Source organism: Nerophis ophidion, linkage group LG11 (assembly GCF_033978795.1).
Source record: "Nerophis ophidion isolate RoL-2023_Sa linkage group LG11, RoL_Noph_v1.0, whole genome shotgun sequence".
Taxonomy (NCBI): Eukaryota; Metazoa; Chordata; class Actinopteri; order Syngnathiformes; family Syngnathidae; genus Nerophis; species Nerophis ophidion.
In genome coordinates this window covers 46862197-46881196 of record NC_084621.1, presented here as the reverse complement: position 1 = coordinate 46881196, position 19000 = coordinate 46862197, and the positions used below count along the sequence as shown (strand labels likewise).

The 19000-nt window shown below is 38.1% G+C and overlaps 1 protein-coding gene across 5 annotated transcripts in view; it reads right to left on the bottom strand.

Moving 5' to 3' along the window:
* Positions 1 to 645: 645 nt before the first annotated feature.
* The window catches only part of LOC133562204 (transmembrane protein 65-like), a 76361-nt gene continuing 58006 nt past the window's right edge, over positions 646 to 19000 (bottom strand). For all 5 annotated transcript variants that reach the window (XM_061916173.1, XM_061916175.1, XM_061916171.1 and 2 more), the window contains 3 exons: positions 17059 to 17101; positions 5699 to 5804; positions 646 to 2744 (listed from right to left, as the gene is read on the bottom strand). In XM_061916173.1, the coding sequence (XP_061772157.1) occupies positions 2592 to 2744; positions 5699 to 5804; positions 17059 to 17101 (302 nt within the window). In that variant the 3' untranslated portion in view covers positions 646 to 2591. The remainder of the gene's footprint in view (positions 2745 to 5698; positions 5805 to 17058; positions 17102 to 19000) is intronic.

Genomic DNA, 19000 nt, shown 5'->3' with positions numbered 1-19000 from the left:
GTTGCTATAAAAGCATACTTTATGTATTTAATAGAGGTGTCAAAGTGTTTTATTTTTGAATGAGTCCCGGTTCTTATTTGTAATGAGTCCTAATCGATTAAAAATAGTAAAAATCAATGAAAAAAACCCAAATTGTTTTAATAAACTTTACTGTCCAGCAGCTCAGGCAAATTATATTGCTGATGTAGATGCACATATTTTCTGTACAGATTTATTTTACAAAAGAGAAGTGTTGGATACTTCTCTTGTTGCCTTATTTGTATTTGACTTTATTGAATGTTTCAGTAGAATTTTATTCAACAAAACCTGTTTTCTTTAAAGTAACATAAAAATGTATCACATCTGTTTTTGTATTTTATGAAGGGTTACAGTTAATTTAACAACTGACACCCATTGTAAATTAATAATAAAAACGAAGTATTAAGTTTGAATAAAAAAAAGTATTAAGCTTGAATCAAAAATAATCAAATAATTCTGAATCGAATCATTAACCCCCAGAAAAGGAATTGAACCATGTTGTGCCCAAAGATTCACAGCCTTAGTATTTATTGCATGTAGATTTTTTGAGGTTCCATTCCAAAAAGAACAGAAGATGCATGATGAAAATAGCAAGTAGAAAACAGGCCCAGTGACAAAGGATTGCGCTGACCTTTGATGAGTGTTTAATAAAAGCAGATAATATGCAAGAACAAAAACAATATTTCCTCTACAAGTCAATATGAGTTCTGTCATACAGAACACATGCTTCAATTAGCATGCGGTTTATTGCAACCACTTTGCAAAACAAAACAAAATCAGTCGTGTTCATGCATTTCCCAAATCTCCTTCAAAGTAACAGTCGTCATGACAACAAGATACAGACTACAGTTGTCATCATACTTCAAGTCAACTAAAACTTTTCTAAAATAACATGACAGCAAGTCAACATTGAAATATTTGTGCAAAAGATTCAAGCTCATTTGACTTTAAGGGATTTTGACAGTTCAACATCCATCCATTTTCTAATGCTTGTCCCTTTCAGGGTTGCGGGGGGTGCTGGAGCCTATCTCAGCTGCATTCGGGCAGAAGGCGGGGTACACCCCGGACAAGTCACCACCTCATCGCAGGGCCAACACAGATAGACAGACAACATTCACACTCACATTCACACACTAGGGCCAATTTAGTGTTGCCAATCAACCTATCCCCAGGTGCATGTTTTTGGAAGTGGGAGGAAGCCGGAGTACCCGGAGGGAACCCACGCAGTCACGGGGAGGGATGCAAACTCCACACAGAAAGATCCCGAGCCCGGGATTGAACTCAGGATCTTCGTCCATGTTTGTTAAATTGACAATTTCTCATCATTCGTAATTTCTTGTGCTTTGTGAAATCCATTTCATCACATTAAGGTGTAATATTTAGCCAAGTAAGAATGCTGCATAATTAATTAGATTATTCCAGTTATATCATCTATGAAGGTCAGAGCTAAATAAATAAACACAACAATAGTAACACATGCACTGTGGGGGCCGACACACAACATCCAACAAGTCAAACTTCCTTTCTTTAAGGGTCATCAAAAATAACATTGAACATAATCAGAACCATGAAGCTAAGCAAGTTGTAGCTCTTATTAAAGAAATAAACACATTACAAGCAAAACTTGAAGGATTTTTTTTTTTTTTTAAACGCTAAATACCATTAAACAAGATAAAAGGCTTAAATCTGTTTGGCTGCATGACATATATATATATATATATATATATATATATATATATATATATATATATATATATATATATATATATATATATAAATAAGAGAACATAAATATTGAACACTTCCACAATGTGATATCAACATCAAACTCAGATATGATTAACAGTCAAAGATATTGTAATATTTTGTTTACCACTGAAAACGACATCATATTATTATCGTGTTTAACTCACTTAAAGTCAGCATGAATATTTAGTCAGACTCAAGGCAGTCATTTATTGGATCTTGTTTGTTTGCACTTGCGGTATCAGAGATGTGGGTGCAGTGTGACTGTCAACCAGTAGAGGGCAGTAGAGCCCCAATGTGTTTTGTGCTGACTGATTCAAAGCTGCTACATCATGAAGATTTATGTCAGATATCAATATAATATTAATGTGAGTACTGAGCCTGAGACAAACAAAATACTGATTATGAGCTGCTTATGTGTTTTAGTGATTCTACTGCAAGTTAACACAAAACAAAAAAAAAGTGTTGATTGAATAGTTGACTTAAATGTGCTTAATGCAAACCTCAGCCTGTTAGTGAGTCAGCATGCAGAGTGACTACACACACATGAACACAATCCAGCTTCATTTCAGTCTAAAATAAGAGAGCCTGCCGGTCTTAACTCTACTTAGTGTTCCTGTGGTGAGATCAGAACCTGTCAGTCCCAGGAAGTGAAGACCAAGGTCACAGTTTAGTGGATAGCAGCAGGCTGATGAGGATGATGATGATGAGTCTTCAGGAGACGTCCATGTGCTGCACTAATATTGAAGTCTTCTTAACAATTTGGGGGTTGAAGGACATGTTGGTCCAAGGAGTATCCTGCCAGAAAGAAAGAGTTTGACATGTTGTCACTTCTTGCTGTCCGCCATTGTTGCAGCTTCTTCTTGAGCCTTGGCCTGTTTGCTGGCTTTCTGTCCCTCTTTTTTCTTCTCATCGTCTTTGAAAAAGAGAAGAGGGAACATGCCCAGGATGCAGCCGATGCCCACGCCGATGGCTTTGCCCTGCACACAAAATTCTAATTATTGGGAATAACCAATCAGGAGCAGCACACAACAGCACAAATGTGCTTTAAGCTCCAAACAAGTACACATAGATCAATGGTGGATATTTCAACTGTTCTAAAACTCACATATGTGCATCAAAGCACATTCTAGACATGTGCACAAACACAAGATGGTAACACAACATGACACACATGTGTGATACCAACCAGACTATCACATATCTCACACCAGGACTGCAAGCATTATTCCATTAGAAAACAGCTTTGATTTATATTATCTTGCTTTAATTAATAATTTAATAAGAGTAAATAACTAATTGAACACAAACCGCATGGGACTTAAAAATGCGGACATTAAATATGCCTGAGCTGTGTGGCAGTGAACAACTGCAGTTCTTTTTTTGTAATAATGCAGACATGTTGAAAGTGCAATGTCAATAAAGATGATGTACATTATGAAAAAAAAATAAAGGTTATGGCAATCAGAGAAATTGTTGTTTATTTCAACTATCTCCCCTAAAATAGGCATTGAGGCTATAAAGTGTTTTATCCAATTACTTTTAGTCGAACAAATTGACAGAGGACTTGATGGCTAAAAAAAACGACAGGTGCAGCACTTGCTCACATACTTTATGCCAATATACTTTATAATAACATATCATAAATAAAGAATTAACTATCTATCTATCTGGTTCCTTACCATACAGTTATCATACATGTACAGTGGGGAAAAAAAAGTATTTAGTCAGCCACCGATTGTCCAAGTTCTCCAACTTAAAATAATGACAGAGGTCTGTAATTTTCATCATAGGTACACTTCAACTGTGAGGGACAGAATGTGAAAAAAAAATCCACATTATAGGAATTTTAAAGAATTTATTTGTAAATTATGGTGGAAAATAAGTATTTGGTCAACCATTCAAAGCTCTCACTGTTGGAAGGAGGTTTTGGCTTAACATCTCACGATACATGGCCCCATTCATTCTTTCTTTAACACGGATCAATCGTCCTGTCCCCTTAGCAGAAAAAGACGCCCCAAAGCATGATGTTTCCACCCCCATGCTTCACAGTAGGTTTGGTGTTCTTGGGATGCAACTCAGTAAAATTCTTTTTCCAAACACGATGAGTTGAGTTTATACCAAAAAGTTCTATTTTGGTTTGATCTGACCACATGACATTCTCCCAATCCTCTGCTGTATCATCCATGTATCCATTTTGGTATAAACTCAACTCGTCGTGTTTGGAGGAAGAAGAACACTGAGTTGCATCCCAAGAACACCATACCTACTATGAAGCATGGGGGTGGAAACGTCATGCTTTGGGGCTGTTTTTCTGCTAAGGGCACAGGACGATTGATCCATGTTAAGGAAAGAATGAATGGGGCCATGTATCGTGAGATTTTGAGCCAAAACCTCCTTCCATCAGTGAGAGCTTTGAATGGTTGACCAAATACTTATTTTCCACCATCATTTACAAATAAATTATTTAAAATTCCTACAATGTGAATTCCTGGATTTTTTTTCACATTCTGTCTCTCACAGTTGAAGTGTACCTATGATGAAAATTACAGACCTCTGTCATCATTTTAAGTGGGAGAACTTGCACAATCGGTAGCTGACTAAATACTTTTTTGCCCCACTGTACCTTATATGACGCATGTCAGGTGTCTTAAAAAAAGTTAAAGTACCACTGATAGTCACACACACCCACTAGGTGAGGTGAAATTACTCTCTGCATTTCACCCATGCCCTTGTTCACCCCCTGGGAGGTGAGGGGAGCAGTGAGCAGCAGCGGTGGCCGTGCTCGGGAATCATTTTGGTGATTCAACCCCCAATTCCAACCCTTGATGCTGAGAGCAAAGCAGGGAGGAAATGGGTTCAGTTTTTATGGCCGAGATTCGAACTCACAACCAATCTCAGTAACCAGAAGACCACTGATCAGCAGGCCCTTACATTACTACATCTCACACACACCACTACATCCCTCACAGTTTTTACTATGAAGCAGGAGGTTTGTTTTCTCCCACTCCCACACATCAAAGAAAAATATGTATAGTGTTTTGGATGGAGTCAATCAACAATGGCGGCCAATAAAAATGAGTAAACACAGGAAGTACACATGTCCAAGAACATCGATTTCCTGTCTAAAACCAAAAAAACCTACTTTGATTGGCAGTCAGCCTCCTGAGTGAGTGTGAAGAATGGAGCTAATGAAAGTAAGGACTTGTCACGCCTCACAGGCCACACACTGTTGGACTGCACTTGCATGCAGGCTGTCAGCCATCAAATAAAGGCCAAAACCTTCATATACTTTACGGAACAATGCTGGACTAATTAGGCATGATTAAGTTGCTGTTAAAGCACTGCCCAGAAATTCATTCCTTTAGTTTTGCTTTGTTATTTTGACTACATGTCCTTGGATTTTTATGACTGTGTTGTTAAGTGTTTACTAACCAAGACATAGTTAGAAACTAGGTTGCGGGGGTTGCTGGAGCCTGTCCCAGCTGCATTCGGGCGGAAGGCGGGGTACACCCTGGACAAGTCGCCACCTCATCACAGATAGACAGACAACATTCACACACTAGGGCTCATCTAGTGTTGCCAATCAGGTGCATGTCTTTGGAAGTGGGTGGAAGCCGGAGTACCCGGAGGGATCCCACGCAGTCACGGGGAGAACATGCCACTAACAAAATGTTTGTTTTCATTTAATTGTAGACCATTGGGTTACGTATTTACATGCTCTGCACATTACTTTACCACAGAAGGACCAGGCAGGTCCAGCAAATATTCTAGACCACCAAACTAGAGACACAAATATCTATTTCCAAGTTGCTATCCTAATGGTGCCATGTTTATATACTGGTTCTTTAATTCTCGAGTTACAGTTTACCATATAAATGATTTCCAAGTTGCCAATTTTACATATTGTTCCTTTAATGTTTGTTTAACCAACCGAGTGAGAGCTGACTCTGGTCTGCCACATGTCCGCCTGCTTCGGACTCAGGTCAGGAATCTGCATGCCCATACGAGATGCTAAAGCCTCAACATAACCTGCCAGCCTGAAGACACACACAAAAAAAAGAGTTAAATACAATTCACATTTTGTTAAAATGTTTTTTTTTTATTGGGTCAACTTTTGCAGTTTCGTCATTTCATGGAAGAGTGATTAATCCACCACATGGATTAGATTAAAAACACTTTACACAGATGACAAATGTATTGAATGAAGAATGTTTAGATTGCATCAAGCCCTCAAATATGGCATCAGTTTATGTTTTGTTTTTTTTACACAAAATTCACATTTAATATCATTCAGTCCAACAAAATAGTACATAATACAATTCCAAACCAATCCCAGGCCAACAGCCTTCCGAATGGCCATCAACAGTTGACAAACACACAAACTGTACAAAAATGAACAACATCTACAACAGTACAAACACATCATTGATTAAAAACAAACAAAAAAATGCATTGTGATTATCACTTATTTCTATTGTCATCACATCCATAAATAACAATAAAAAACAAAACAATAGTGTCACAGTGGCTTACACCTACATTGCATCCAATATTTACCATAAGTATAAAATAAGTCATATTTAGGTTAATTCAAAAGTTTAAACAAATCTTTACAGTCATTATCTAAACTAAATGCAGTTTTTTCTCCTGATTTATCTAAAGGTTGTGTATACCAATCAATATTGTGGTATTGCTCAAAAAGTTCTTATACACACACTTAAATCTTTTGACCAAGGTATAATTTTTTAAACTGGAATAAATAAACACACTGCTAATGAAGCATAATAAAGAGAAGACATGCAGTGTCTTAGCTTTTCTGATAGTCTTTTAGTCTTAGTATTGTATCTGTATTAAAGGATAAGCTTTTATTGTTTGAATATTGGTTTGTACAGTAGCACTTAAAGATTGATTTAAAAGAAAAGTGTGGGACAAAAAAAAATCTATTATTTATTTTTGTGTCTGTCCTACTCTGTTCAGCTGTCCTCGAACGCACCGTAAAACACCTTGTCTCTTTTCCTCAAAGGACAGATTGATCATCATAATTTTGTTGTAAGAGAGCACAGCTTGTATGTTCCATGTGCACAATTGAATATCTTACCTGCTCACACAGTAATGTGTTTATATACGTTTAAATTGGGGTATGTTGTTTCTTAGTGGGGATGCAGAATGCAGGTAAAATCTTATTTAATGAAAACCTAGTGCAGCTAGGGGGTGCACAGGAGGCTAACAATGGTCTTGCTAGCAACAAACACTAAATGTGTTCTACATGGTAGTGTGCGGGGGGTGCAGTACATCTAAGAAGGACAGCTCCAGACTTGAGAAACTGATCAGGCGGGCCGGTTCAACAATCGGAATAAAACTGGACTCACTGGTGACGGTGGCAGAGAAGAGGACTGTTGACAAACTAGTGAGCATCCTGGATGATGCCAGTCACCCTCTGCATAGCGTTATCAGTAGCCAGAGGAGCCTGTTCAGTGCTAGACTGCTTCATCCCAAGTTCAGGACTAATAGACTCAAAAACTCCTTTGTCCCACACGCCATTAAACTGTACAACTCCTCTCTGGGGCGGGGGGCGGGGGGGTACAAGGATGACAGGGGATGCAAAACAATACCAGTGAAATATGTTTTTCATAACATGGTCACTACTGCCTACTTTGTCTTATTATATTCTTATTTTTACTGTTGTATTTGTATTCCCATTGTTGCTTTTTATTTTGTATTCTTATTGTAATATTTCTCTATTTTGTTTCCATTTAAAGCCCCATTATTTACTTTTTACTTTTTTTTAAATTGATCTCAACTCTGTACACTGCTGCTGGAATTTAAATTTTCCTGAAGGAACTCTTCTGAAGGAATCAATAAAGTACTATCTATCCATCTATCTATCTAAAAAGAGAAAATATGAGCATTTGCGTAGCAAGGAAATGCACAAATCCAAGGCATATATGAAGCATCCTGATGAACAACCAAGAAGTGAAATGAATTTTATTTATATTGCGCTTTTCTCTCGAGACTCAAAGCACTTAACATAGTGAAACCCATTATCAACATCTTTAAGCTACAATTAAACCAGTGCAGGTGGTACTGGGAGCAGATGGTCAAAGTGTCTTCCCCAAGCACACATCGGCAGGGACTGGGATGGCGTAAGCGGGTATTGAACCTCAGGTTGCTGGCACAGTCGCTCTACCAACCAAGCCACACCGCCTCTGATTTTGCTCAACAAAACAGCAATGCTTAAAAAAAATATAGTAGTAAGCTTGTGTCTCACCCAGGCGACGTGGGTCTGAGCCCGACTCGGAGCAGTAGGAAAACACAAAGCAGACGAGAGGGAGAGAGAGAAAACAACTGCTAGAAAAAGCTGAGCTGTTTGTGTTTGGCATCTACAAACACCTATTATTGCATTCCGCCGTCAAAATCAGGGGCCCCAGATTTTGTGAGGCCCCCGGGCTTCAGCCCAAGTAAGCTCGTGCATTTAGGCAGCCTTGATCATAATGTGCTCTCTTGTGTTTGTGAGCATGAAAATATATATCCACCATTATCCCCATGAGGTTCAAACGGTGTCTGTTTGCCCTATTTTCTCCAGAAGTTGGCTGTCCTATTATTTTTTACATAGTGTCCAGGCTGTGCTGGGAAGCAGCAGATGAATTGGATCATTAAAAAAGCCAGCAGCAGCTGAGACTGAGAAGAAGAGACTGGCTGTCAGTTGTAACACACGCACACGCACGCAAGCACGCGCACCCACACCCACACCCACACACACACGCGCGCACATGCAATGTGCGGATGCTATTGCAAGAGCATGAAGACAAGTGTCTTAATGATGCACAAGGAATCCTTGAGTATAATGCACGGGACATCAATTCAGCTGGTACTATTAGTATGGAGGGACTTTTATTCTGGGCAGTGTTTTTTTTTTCATTATAAAAAGGAACAAAGCTTCTAATTTAGTAAACTGATTGTTACATGAAGTAAGCAACCTTGCATTTAAAGACTACAGCATGAAACTAAACATTGTCACTCCTTATCAAAGTTGGGTTTAATGTTTTAACTTATTTCTACAGTTAAAGGCCTACTGAAACCCACTACTACCCACCATGCAGTCTGATAGTTTATATATCAATGATGAAATATTAACATTGCAACACATGCCAATACGGCCGGTTTAGTTGACTAAATTGTAATTTTAAATTTCCCGTGGAGTCTCTTGTTGAAAACGTCGCGGAATGATGACGCGTGCACGTGACGTCACGGACTGTCAGGACATATTAGCGCAGCACCATTTGCGGCTAAAATTCGTCTCTTTTCATCGCGCAATTAAACAGTATTTTGGACATCTGTGTTGCTGAATCTTTTGCAGTTTGTTCAATTAATAATGGAGAAGTCAAAGTAGAAAGAAGGAGTTGGGAAGCTTTAGCCTTTAGCCACACAAACACACGGTGATTCCTTGTTTAAAATTCCCAGAGCGGTCAAGCGAACATGGATCACGACTACATGTCAACCGGCAGGTTTCGGTGAGAAAATTGTGTTAAAAAGTCGCCTCTTACCGGAGATCTGAGGAGTTTGCGCCGTCCTTGTATCTGCCGTGACTTCCCTCAGAGACTGGCGTCAAGACACCCGTGGACACACACCTCCGACTATCAGGTACTATATAATCTCACTAAAACACTAGCAACACAATAGAAAAATAAGGGATTTCCCAGAATTATGCTAGTAAATGTGTCTAAAAACATCTTAATCCGTCCCAATGCAATCGCCTTTTTTTTTTTTTTGTTTATTTATTTATTTTTTTTCTAGTCCTTCACTATCAATATCATCATCCACAAATCTTTCATCCTCGCTCAAATTAATGGGGAAATTGTCGTTTTCTCGGCCCGAATAGGTCTTGCTGCTAATGGCTCCCATTATAAACAATGTGAAGACGTGAGGAGCCCTCACCCTTGTGACGTCATCGTCTGCGACTTCCGGTAAAGGCAAGGCTTTTTTATCAGCACCAAAAGTTGCAAACTTTATCTTGGATGTTCTCTACTAAATCCTTTCAGCAAAAATATGGCAATATCGCGAAATGATCAAGTATGACACATAGAATGGACCTGCTATCCCCGTTTAAAAAAGAAAATCTCATTTTGGTAGGCCTTTAAAGCTAGTACCGTGCATCAGCTTGTGAGTTTATGAATTTGCTATCAATGTCAATATCAACACTATGTTTGCGCGACATAGACAATACACAATATAAATTGGCTGGCAATAGAGCTATCAGGACATTTGTGATAATGCATGCTGATGACAACTTAAAGCAGTATCCCACTAATTTGACAGCAAGAAGCGAACGAACGCATCCTCAACGCAATGTAGCATTCCAATGTCTCAAAAGCCACTTCTATGTCAGCAATAATTGCCTGCATGGCGGCAAATAAATTACATTTCTTACACGTATCACTGGAGGGCGAGGAATCGCTAAACATGCGACACTACACATATGCAAACCGCTAAGATAGCGCTCTTGAATGTAAACAAAAGGTGTCCGGATTGATACAAATAGTGACAGTAATGAGAAGTATATTTTCAGTTTGCGGTTGATACTGCGATGGTTAGATTGATATAAAAAAAACTGAAAAAAATAAAAACTTGTCTCTTTATTATTGTTTACAAACTCAGAAAATAAGTCCTGGATACAGAAGGACTTCAAAGGCAATAACCAAAATATGTTGAAGAGGTTCATATAGCCTACTGATGTGTATTTATAAATGGTTGATTTATATAGGCTAGTAAAGTAAAGTTTCGGCTACCTTGTTAGGTACAAAACTTTCTCTTACTAGCCTATATAAATCAACCATTTATAAATAAAAACCACCAAAATATTTAAATCAGAGTCAATTTCAAGCATTGGTATCTGTCCCTGTAACCATGTCGTAACTTCCATCGAACACACCAAGATTTTGTCCTCTTTATTTTTTTGAAGTGTCAAAAAGAAGATGACATTTTTGACTGCTAATGTACGTTGTGTAGGACATTGTGTGCGCTGTATAGCATCATGCGGTAGATCATCCTCTCTCAATATACAATCTTTGGTCATGAACAGCCTGCTACAACTCCGACAACGTAATGCAACGAAGTCCACTTTTACTTTAGATATCATCCGATCCAAAATGTGCTGTCAACATAATGTTAACATTAAATCATACTGATGTAACAAATGTTGGTTTTGCATGAATGAAATTGAAGTGAAATTATATTTATTTGTATAATAAATAACGTTGTCGTGTCAGTCAGGTGCTGCCCTTCCCTAAATGCAGAACACGCGTTCTGCGTAGGACTTTGCGATCAATGGGGGCTAAATACACACGCACGCACACACGCACACACGCACACGCACACACACACACACACACACACACACACACACACACACACACACACACACACACACACACACACACACACACACACACACACACACACACACACACACACACACAGTAGATCTTGCTTTGATTATTGGCTGAGACCAGGGATTTTGGGTTTGGAAAGGTTGGTAACCACTGCACTAGCAGAAATGCACCGCCAAAATCAATGAATTGCACTTTTCACTAGGTTGGAAATAGTTTTGAAATACTTCCAGCAATTTGGGGTATAGAGAATGTGCCAAGTGCAACGCAGCAATGTCGGCCACATTGGAATGAAAGGCCGGATGCTAATAAATGCAAATGTTTGACTCCAAGGAAAGGTTTGGCTATTCGTCAGTTGATCTTCATTTGAAGAGGGTTCCCACATCGCAGGCCTGCATAATTCATCAGTGTGCACAATATTCATGTATGTTTTGAAATATGTGCAGGAGGTGCGATTAAAGATTGGCCCTCTTTTTGCTCCTCCTCACCTAAAATGCACCTTTTTGTGCTGGGTTATGAACCATGGCGTGTGACACCCCTGTTTCACTGCAGACGCTCATTGTCTCTTTGAAAAAAACCTCTCTCATGTCTGACCTGATTTAGCCTCACCTTGATAAATCACTCCTCAGGGTTTCAAAAGTGGGAAAGACACAAGCGGACACAAACACACAAGAAGGTTTAAGTCTAAGTATTGACCTATTTCGAACAACTTCATTTCTAAACAAAGTTCCAAGAGGAAAATCACTCACATGAGTAACTAACATGCCATTTATGCTCATAGCATGTTGATTAGAGGTCCTTAGATCTATCCAAATATGAAACAAACCCAAGTGATTGTCCGATTACAAAGTGCTAATAGTGAACATTGAATATAAAGTCTGTTTTCATTTTAAGGGGCTTACAAAGTGCTTCAAGCAGGATGTGTCACAGTAATAAACACAATAGTTTAGTAATATTTGTCAGTTGGTCATTTGTAAAGTATATTTATTGTAAATTAAAAAATGCCACAATTATTGAACTGACCTAAGATAATCTATAATTAGAAATGTCAAAATTACAGAGTTAACTCGTGTGATCAATCACAAAAAATATTGCATTCATAAAGACAATTACATTAATCATGCAATTTATCATGTCCGTTAAAGCTCTTTGACCATAATCGCCATACGGTCATTGATCAGATCAATGCACACTTCAGTATAAAAATGAGTGAGGAGACTGACTGGTGTGCTCACTGGCAAATTTCACAAAAGATACATCCTGAAAGAACTTGAGATAGAATTGTTACCAAGTTTTGTGCAAAATGAATGACATGCTTTTAAGTAAAACTTTACAAAATGTTCCTGAATGACATTCTGACAATAACATTGCATTTGTGTAGAAATATTGGAGTCTTTTCTTAAGCATTTTTTTTATTCATGCAAGAGAGCCATCATAAATACCAAATCCAATTTCCAAAAATGTAATTAATCTGATTTAAAACATATTGTGGTTACAGTGTCCGCCAATGTGAGTTCAAACCCTGGCCGAGTCATACCAAAGACTATAAAAATGGGACCCATTACCTCCCTGCTCGGCACTCAGCATCAAGGGTTGGATTTGGGGGTTAAATCACCAAAAATGATTCCCGGGCGCGGCCACCGCTGCTGGCCACTGCTCCCCTCACCTCCCAGGGGGTGATCAAGGGTGATCGTTCAAATGCAGAGAATAATTTCGCCACACCTAGTGTGTGTGACAATCATTGGTACCTTAACTTTAGTTTGACAGCCCTGTTTATAATGTAACAGGAGTGTTTTCTTTAAACAATAAACTGTACCAGAAGACACAATATTGCATCAATGGAAATTTATCGTTTCTAAATGGTATTGTTCTTCATGTATTCAGACACATATCGGTCGTCGAGTATATTTAATATTTAAAAACAGGGTAGGGAATCTTGTGCAGCTGGGAATTGCACAAGTAACATAAAGCGAATACAACTACAAGTGAAACAACAAACACTAAGCTACTGCAAGCAAAACAACAGAATGCATGGAAGCAAGACTATGTGGTCACTGTTCACAAACAATGAACCAACAGCATGTGCAGAGCAGGCTGGTATATAAAGAAGCCTGATTGGCAGCCAGGCACAGGTGTGCCCAGATTGCAAATTAGGGACAGGTGAGGGAGACAGCGCTCTGGCCAGAAGAGTGACGCAACTACAATAGAAGTACTGGAAAGGAAATAAATAAGAAACTATAAAAAATAAAGTCAGGCTTGATGTGACACATTACAATGATCCAACCAAAATTGCATATAAAAAAATGTATACACATGAGAAAAAATATTTAGGTAACGGCACTGCTGAAATTTTATTGCGCAGTCATAGTTAAAATTCCATTGAGTATGAAGAAAATAAATAAGTGAACATACTTTCTGCTTTCCAATGGCCTGCAGCAAATCTGAGTGATGCATCTTGCTGTGGACCATGTAATTTATGGATTATTTCACATTATTCAGAGGGGGTTATGTGGTTTAAGGTAACAGGACCGAATGAAAACCCAGGTGCACGACTAAAGTTTGAATTCTTTTTAAACTCAGTTGTTTTGTCCCCAGATTTTTTTTAAGAAAATAAACTTAAAGTAAAAAAGTTAAAGTACCAATGATTGTCACACACATACTAGATGTGGCGAAATTATTCTCTGCATTTGACCCATCACCCTTGGTCACCCCCTGGGAGGTGAGGGGAGCAGTGGGCAGCAGCGGTGCCGCGCCCGGGAATCATTTATGGTGATTTAACCCCCAATTCAAACCCTTAATGCTGAGTGCCAAGCAGGGAGGTAACGTGTCCCATTGTTATAGTCTTTGGTATGACTCGGCTGGGGTTTGAACTCACAACCTACCAATCTCAGGGCGGACACTCTAACCACTAGGCCACTGAGTAGGGGATAAAGTTGGGGTAAGGAGTACCACACATGTAAAAATTAAACATTTCTCAAGGATTTTGGTTATTTGAGTTCATATGGAATCTACTGACAAACTTAAGTTAGAACTATACACTACTTTGTATTAAAAATATGTGCATGTGCGAGCCAGTCTGCAGACTACAATGGCGGACTCGCACGAAGCTGTTTGGGTAAACCTCTACCATATATGGAGATATCCGCTGACGTCACACACACTGGGAAAAATATCACAAATTGGGCAAATTCCTAATAAATATGTCGGCCATGCCTCCATGTTTTGATTTCACATTTTTGGGACTTGCAGATCTCAAATACACAAAAACAGGTACCAATAGGTAAAAAAAAAAAGTTGGTTTTGCATTGTACGTTCCATTTAACTCATTAATCACATTTTCAAATTTTGATTAATCATGAATGAATTAAAAAAACCCTCAATATCCATACACTCAATATTACTCACTTCCATGATTTAAAATAGCAAAAAGAGAGCTCAACATTTAGACACAAATGCAATTTTAATGTCAGACTGTTATACAGGAAATGTTTGTTCTACTTGGATTCAGGTCATTTATTTGCTAAAAACTTGCTAACAGTTTTGTCACGGATTTTCATCATCTTGTGGAATTCAATCGGATCCTGCTCGTGTCTGCAACGATCACTTTATGAAAATGTTTGTTTGAACATTTCATTTGTTTGAGAACATTTCTGCGATGCAATCAAGTTTATTCTCTACTATATTAGCAGTGTTTGAGAGCAAAACTAGACAGAAGAAAAGACCAGAGATCCGTTTGTGTTCGTCTGTGGTTGCTATGCCTAAATATAACTATGAAAACCTGCTTGTGCAAATAAATCAACATCATATTAAGTCCTAGTAATAAATATTGTGATATTTGGTCCAATCCACCGTATCTCTTTGTTGTCGATTTTCATAACAGAAACTTGTTGTTGTTGTGCAGGAAAGCCAAGTGCTTTAATCGACACAGATGACCACATTATAGCATCTTAGATGATATTTTTTGAAGAAAATATCCTTAATAGTATTAATAAATAAGATGAATAAATCTATCATTGGTTCAAAAGCATATACTGCATCTTAATATTGTTAGCAAACCTTGCTGTAAAACAGACATATATAGCTAAATAATGAGATAAAATATGAACTTCATACAGTAAAAGTAACTGCAGACATGAATTGTAAATGAGACAAAAATTTGTAGCAGGAAATCAACTGGATGGCACTTGTTATGTCAATCAAATACATTACATAGCGATGCACGAATAAGTCAAACATTGTCTTTCACCAATTAATGCTGACTTTGTGGACCCCTCCAGATGTAAAGACATGATGTGCCTCCAATCTTTTCTCTAAATCCATGTTAGTGTCAAGTGAAGTGAGGTGGTAGCAAGCAGTAACGTCTTGGTGATGATGAATGGCTTAAATCTTTCAAAAATAATTTTTTTAAGAGTGTATAAATTCACGACATTACATTTTATATATTTGTTTCATGTTTCTTATATATTTGCCTTTAAAACTTAAACTAGGGCCAAATATGCACTGATGCAGGTAAATAAACAGTAGCCTAAAGGGACTCTAAACCATCGCCTGAAACCCGGAAGTGCATCAAGGTCACGTGATTGCAACCCAGCAGGGTTGGCCTAAAAAAAAGTATTTATTTTAAAACATTTATTTTTAAAAGTATATTTAAAAAAAAAAATCACATAATGTGATCATTATAATAAAAGTAGAGCAACCCCAACTCCAACCCAATCCCAGCTTCATAATACTTACAGAGCAATTGAGAAGACATACAAATATAATTTTTATTAAATATAATACAAAAAAATAAAAATAAAAATGTATAAAAGCAACAGTGTAATAATAATAATGTCAATAAAGTTGTTCAAATTTATTTTTAATGAAAAAAACAAAACGATTTTTTTAATTTAAAAATTTAAAATTAGATTCTTGAAACTTATGAATTGATTTACAATCAGAATAAATACAAATCGAGATTTGGATGTCAACCTCCCCCACTAATTTATATATATTTTATTTGCGGCACCCATTTGGTTGAATGTGTCAAAGTTAGTTTGTGACGAACCCCAAGATGCAGAGAAGGACGCGGGCATTGAATAGTAAAACATGATTTAATTAAAATACTAAAACAAAAACAAACCAAATAGGTACAACACAAAGCGCGCGCAAGGGGGAAAACAAACTAGGCTATGAACAAACAAAACTGGAAGCAGGGAACAAAGGACAGTAAGCTACACAAAGCTACCAAATATAGCTTACTGCTACGCGGCAATGACACGACATGACAGGAGCGACAATACAATACAATAATCCAGCACTAACTGGAGGAACAAAGCAAGTAAAAATAGGAGCGGGCTGATTGACACCAGGTGTGGCCAGGTGCCAATCAGCTGCAGCTGAGGGGAAACAGCGCCCAGGAAGAAACACAGGAAACAGACAAAATAAGAGCGCTGACAAGGAAATACTACACACACAGAGGAAACAAAGACAAATGCAGAGAAAAAAACTAAAACATAGCCAAACTGTCAGGGACAAGCCTGACAGAATGGCAATTAAATATTTATTGACTAACTATATTGTTTCCTACAATGATGTGAATTTGATTTGCAAATGGGGTGCAATGCATGGAAAGCATTGTTCACGGAAATAATCATAATCATGTCAATATACACCATGTCATAACTGTATCCAAAATAAAGGCTGTTTGATTTTCTTGTACAGTGAAAAATTGAAAAGTTTCAAGTGTACTTGCCAAATAAAACAAAAAATAATTATCACGTGGTTCTCTACAGTTAATAATAAAAATGCATTTACCCTGCATATGCAATGAGTCACAAATCTCAAGTCAGGTCACAGTGTGTGGAGCAGAAGTGTGTCTGCATGGGGGCGTGTGTGTGTATGTGTGCTTGTGTGAAACTCTTACCCGAGTCCTGCCAGATCAGACACCAAGTTGCCGAGAGCAGCAGCTGAGGGAGGAAGAGACCAGAGTGACATTCGAGTTTGAAGTTATTAGAATCAGATTTGCATGGAGCATTGGCTGGGAGGTACAATGATAACACACAGGCACACTGGGTTTGTAAGAAGACCCAATCGTCAGCATATTATAATGGTGGTCGTGCACCTACTTGATTTGAACTAATTCTCTCACATAAATAACGTACAGGCCAATAATAAACATTTGAAATTACCAGTCCGACAATAGTTTTATAAGTCTAACAACACTTCAACGTGGCAGTTTGTTGTTGTAGATTTTTGGATTGTACACCAGCACAAGTTGCCAAATGAGCCACAGAGGATCCCAGCTAATTGAAGTCAGTATGTGCTGAGATGAAATGTGACTGTGCTACCAGCTGGAAGGAAGCGTCACTATGCTATAAACTCCATGTTGGCTCCAAACATACACGTGAGCTTCTGCTAATCTCACAGGAGACTATCTAATGTTTCTAATGGAGGCCAAGCTTTTCCTTCCATGCAGCCCACAACCACATCATGGAAACATTTACTTTTCAGCCTGCCTTCACATGTTGCTGGAAGTGCAGTCGTACTCTTGACAAAAATAGTCATCTTCTAGTGGAGGTGCACAAACTCATGAAAGGAGTGACGGATTCAAGAAAGGCTGAAGACATGCTTCAAATCATTTTACTTCCTCTTTTCATACACACAATTGTTACAGAATCAGAAGAACACGTGACACAATGACTACGTGTCCTCGTATTAAAGTAGTCTTAGTTCTCAAATTGTTTGGCTCTAAAAAAAAAAACCCAACCACTAGAGGTGGGAATGTTTGGCCACCTCATGATTCTATTACGATTTAGGAGTTACAATTCAATTAAAAAAATTAATTATTGATGCATCTTTTATTTATGTATTTTGATGCAGTTTTACATTTATGTTCGCTTCACTAAATACACGTTTATATCCTGCAACTTAAAAAACAGTGGATTTGTAAAAGGAAACAGTTTAATCAAATCCCACAATTATTAAATTCATGGAAATGTAAATGGTAAATGGGTTATATTTGTATAGCGCTTTTTTACCCCTTTTTAAGGAGCCCAAAGCGCTTTGACAGTATTTCCACATTCGCCCATTCACACACACATTCACACACTGATGGCGGGAGCTGCCATGCAAGGCGCTCACCAGGACCCATCAGGAGCAAGGGTGAAGTGTCTTGCCCAAGGACACCACGGACGTGACTAGGATGGTAGAAGGTGGGGATTGAAGCAGGAACCCTCAGATTACTGGCACAGCCACTCTACTAACTTTGCCACGCCGTCCCCAAAATGTGTGCAAAACTGCAACATAGGCGCCCTATAATAAAAGAGCTGGTCAGATCGCTCGTTGAGGTGGTTGTCAGTCAAATTTTAGAACTGTCATTACTTTGTTTACAATAAATAAATCAATTATCGACGTTTACTAATCGAATTTTATAAACGTCCATGTCCAAATTACGATGCATTTAAAAATCGATTATTTCCCCCCACCTCTACCTACAACCCATAGATACCTTAATCTGATCATGTTTGTGCATTTGAGAAACCAGACTAACGCACCTAGATAGGAAAACAGGTCTCTCGAGTGGGTGCACGCTGCCGTAGGGCAGTGGTCCCCAACCTTTTTGTATCCGCAGACCGGTCAACGCTTAATAACTTTTCCCGCGGCCTGGCGGGGGGACCCACTACTTTTTTTTTTTTGCTTTGCTTTTTTTTTTTTTCTTTGTCATGAAAAAGGGGACGTTTTGGTCATGAAAAAGGGAGGTTTTTGTGGTTGGTGCACCAATTGTAAGTGTATATTGTGTTTTTTATGTTGATTTAATAAAATATATATATTTTTTATTTATTTATTTTTTAATAAAAAATTCTTCT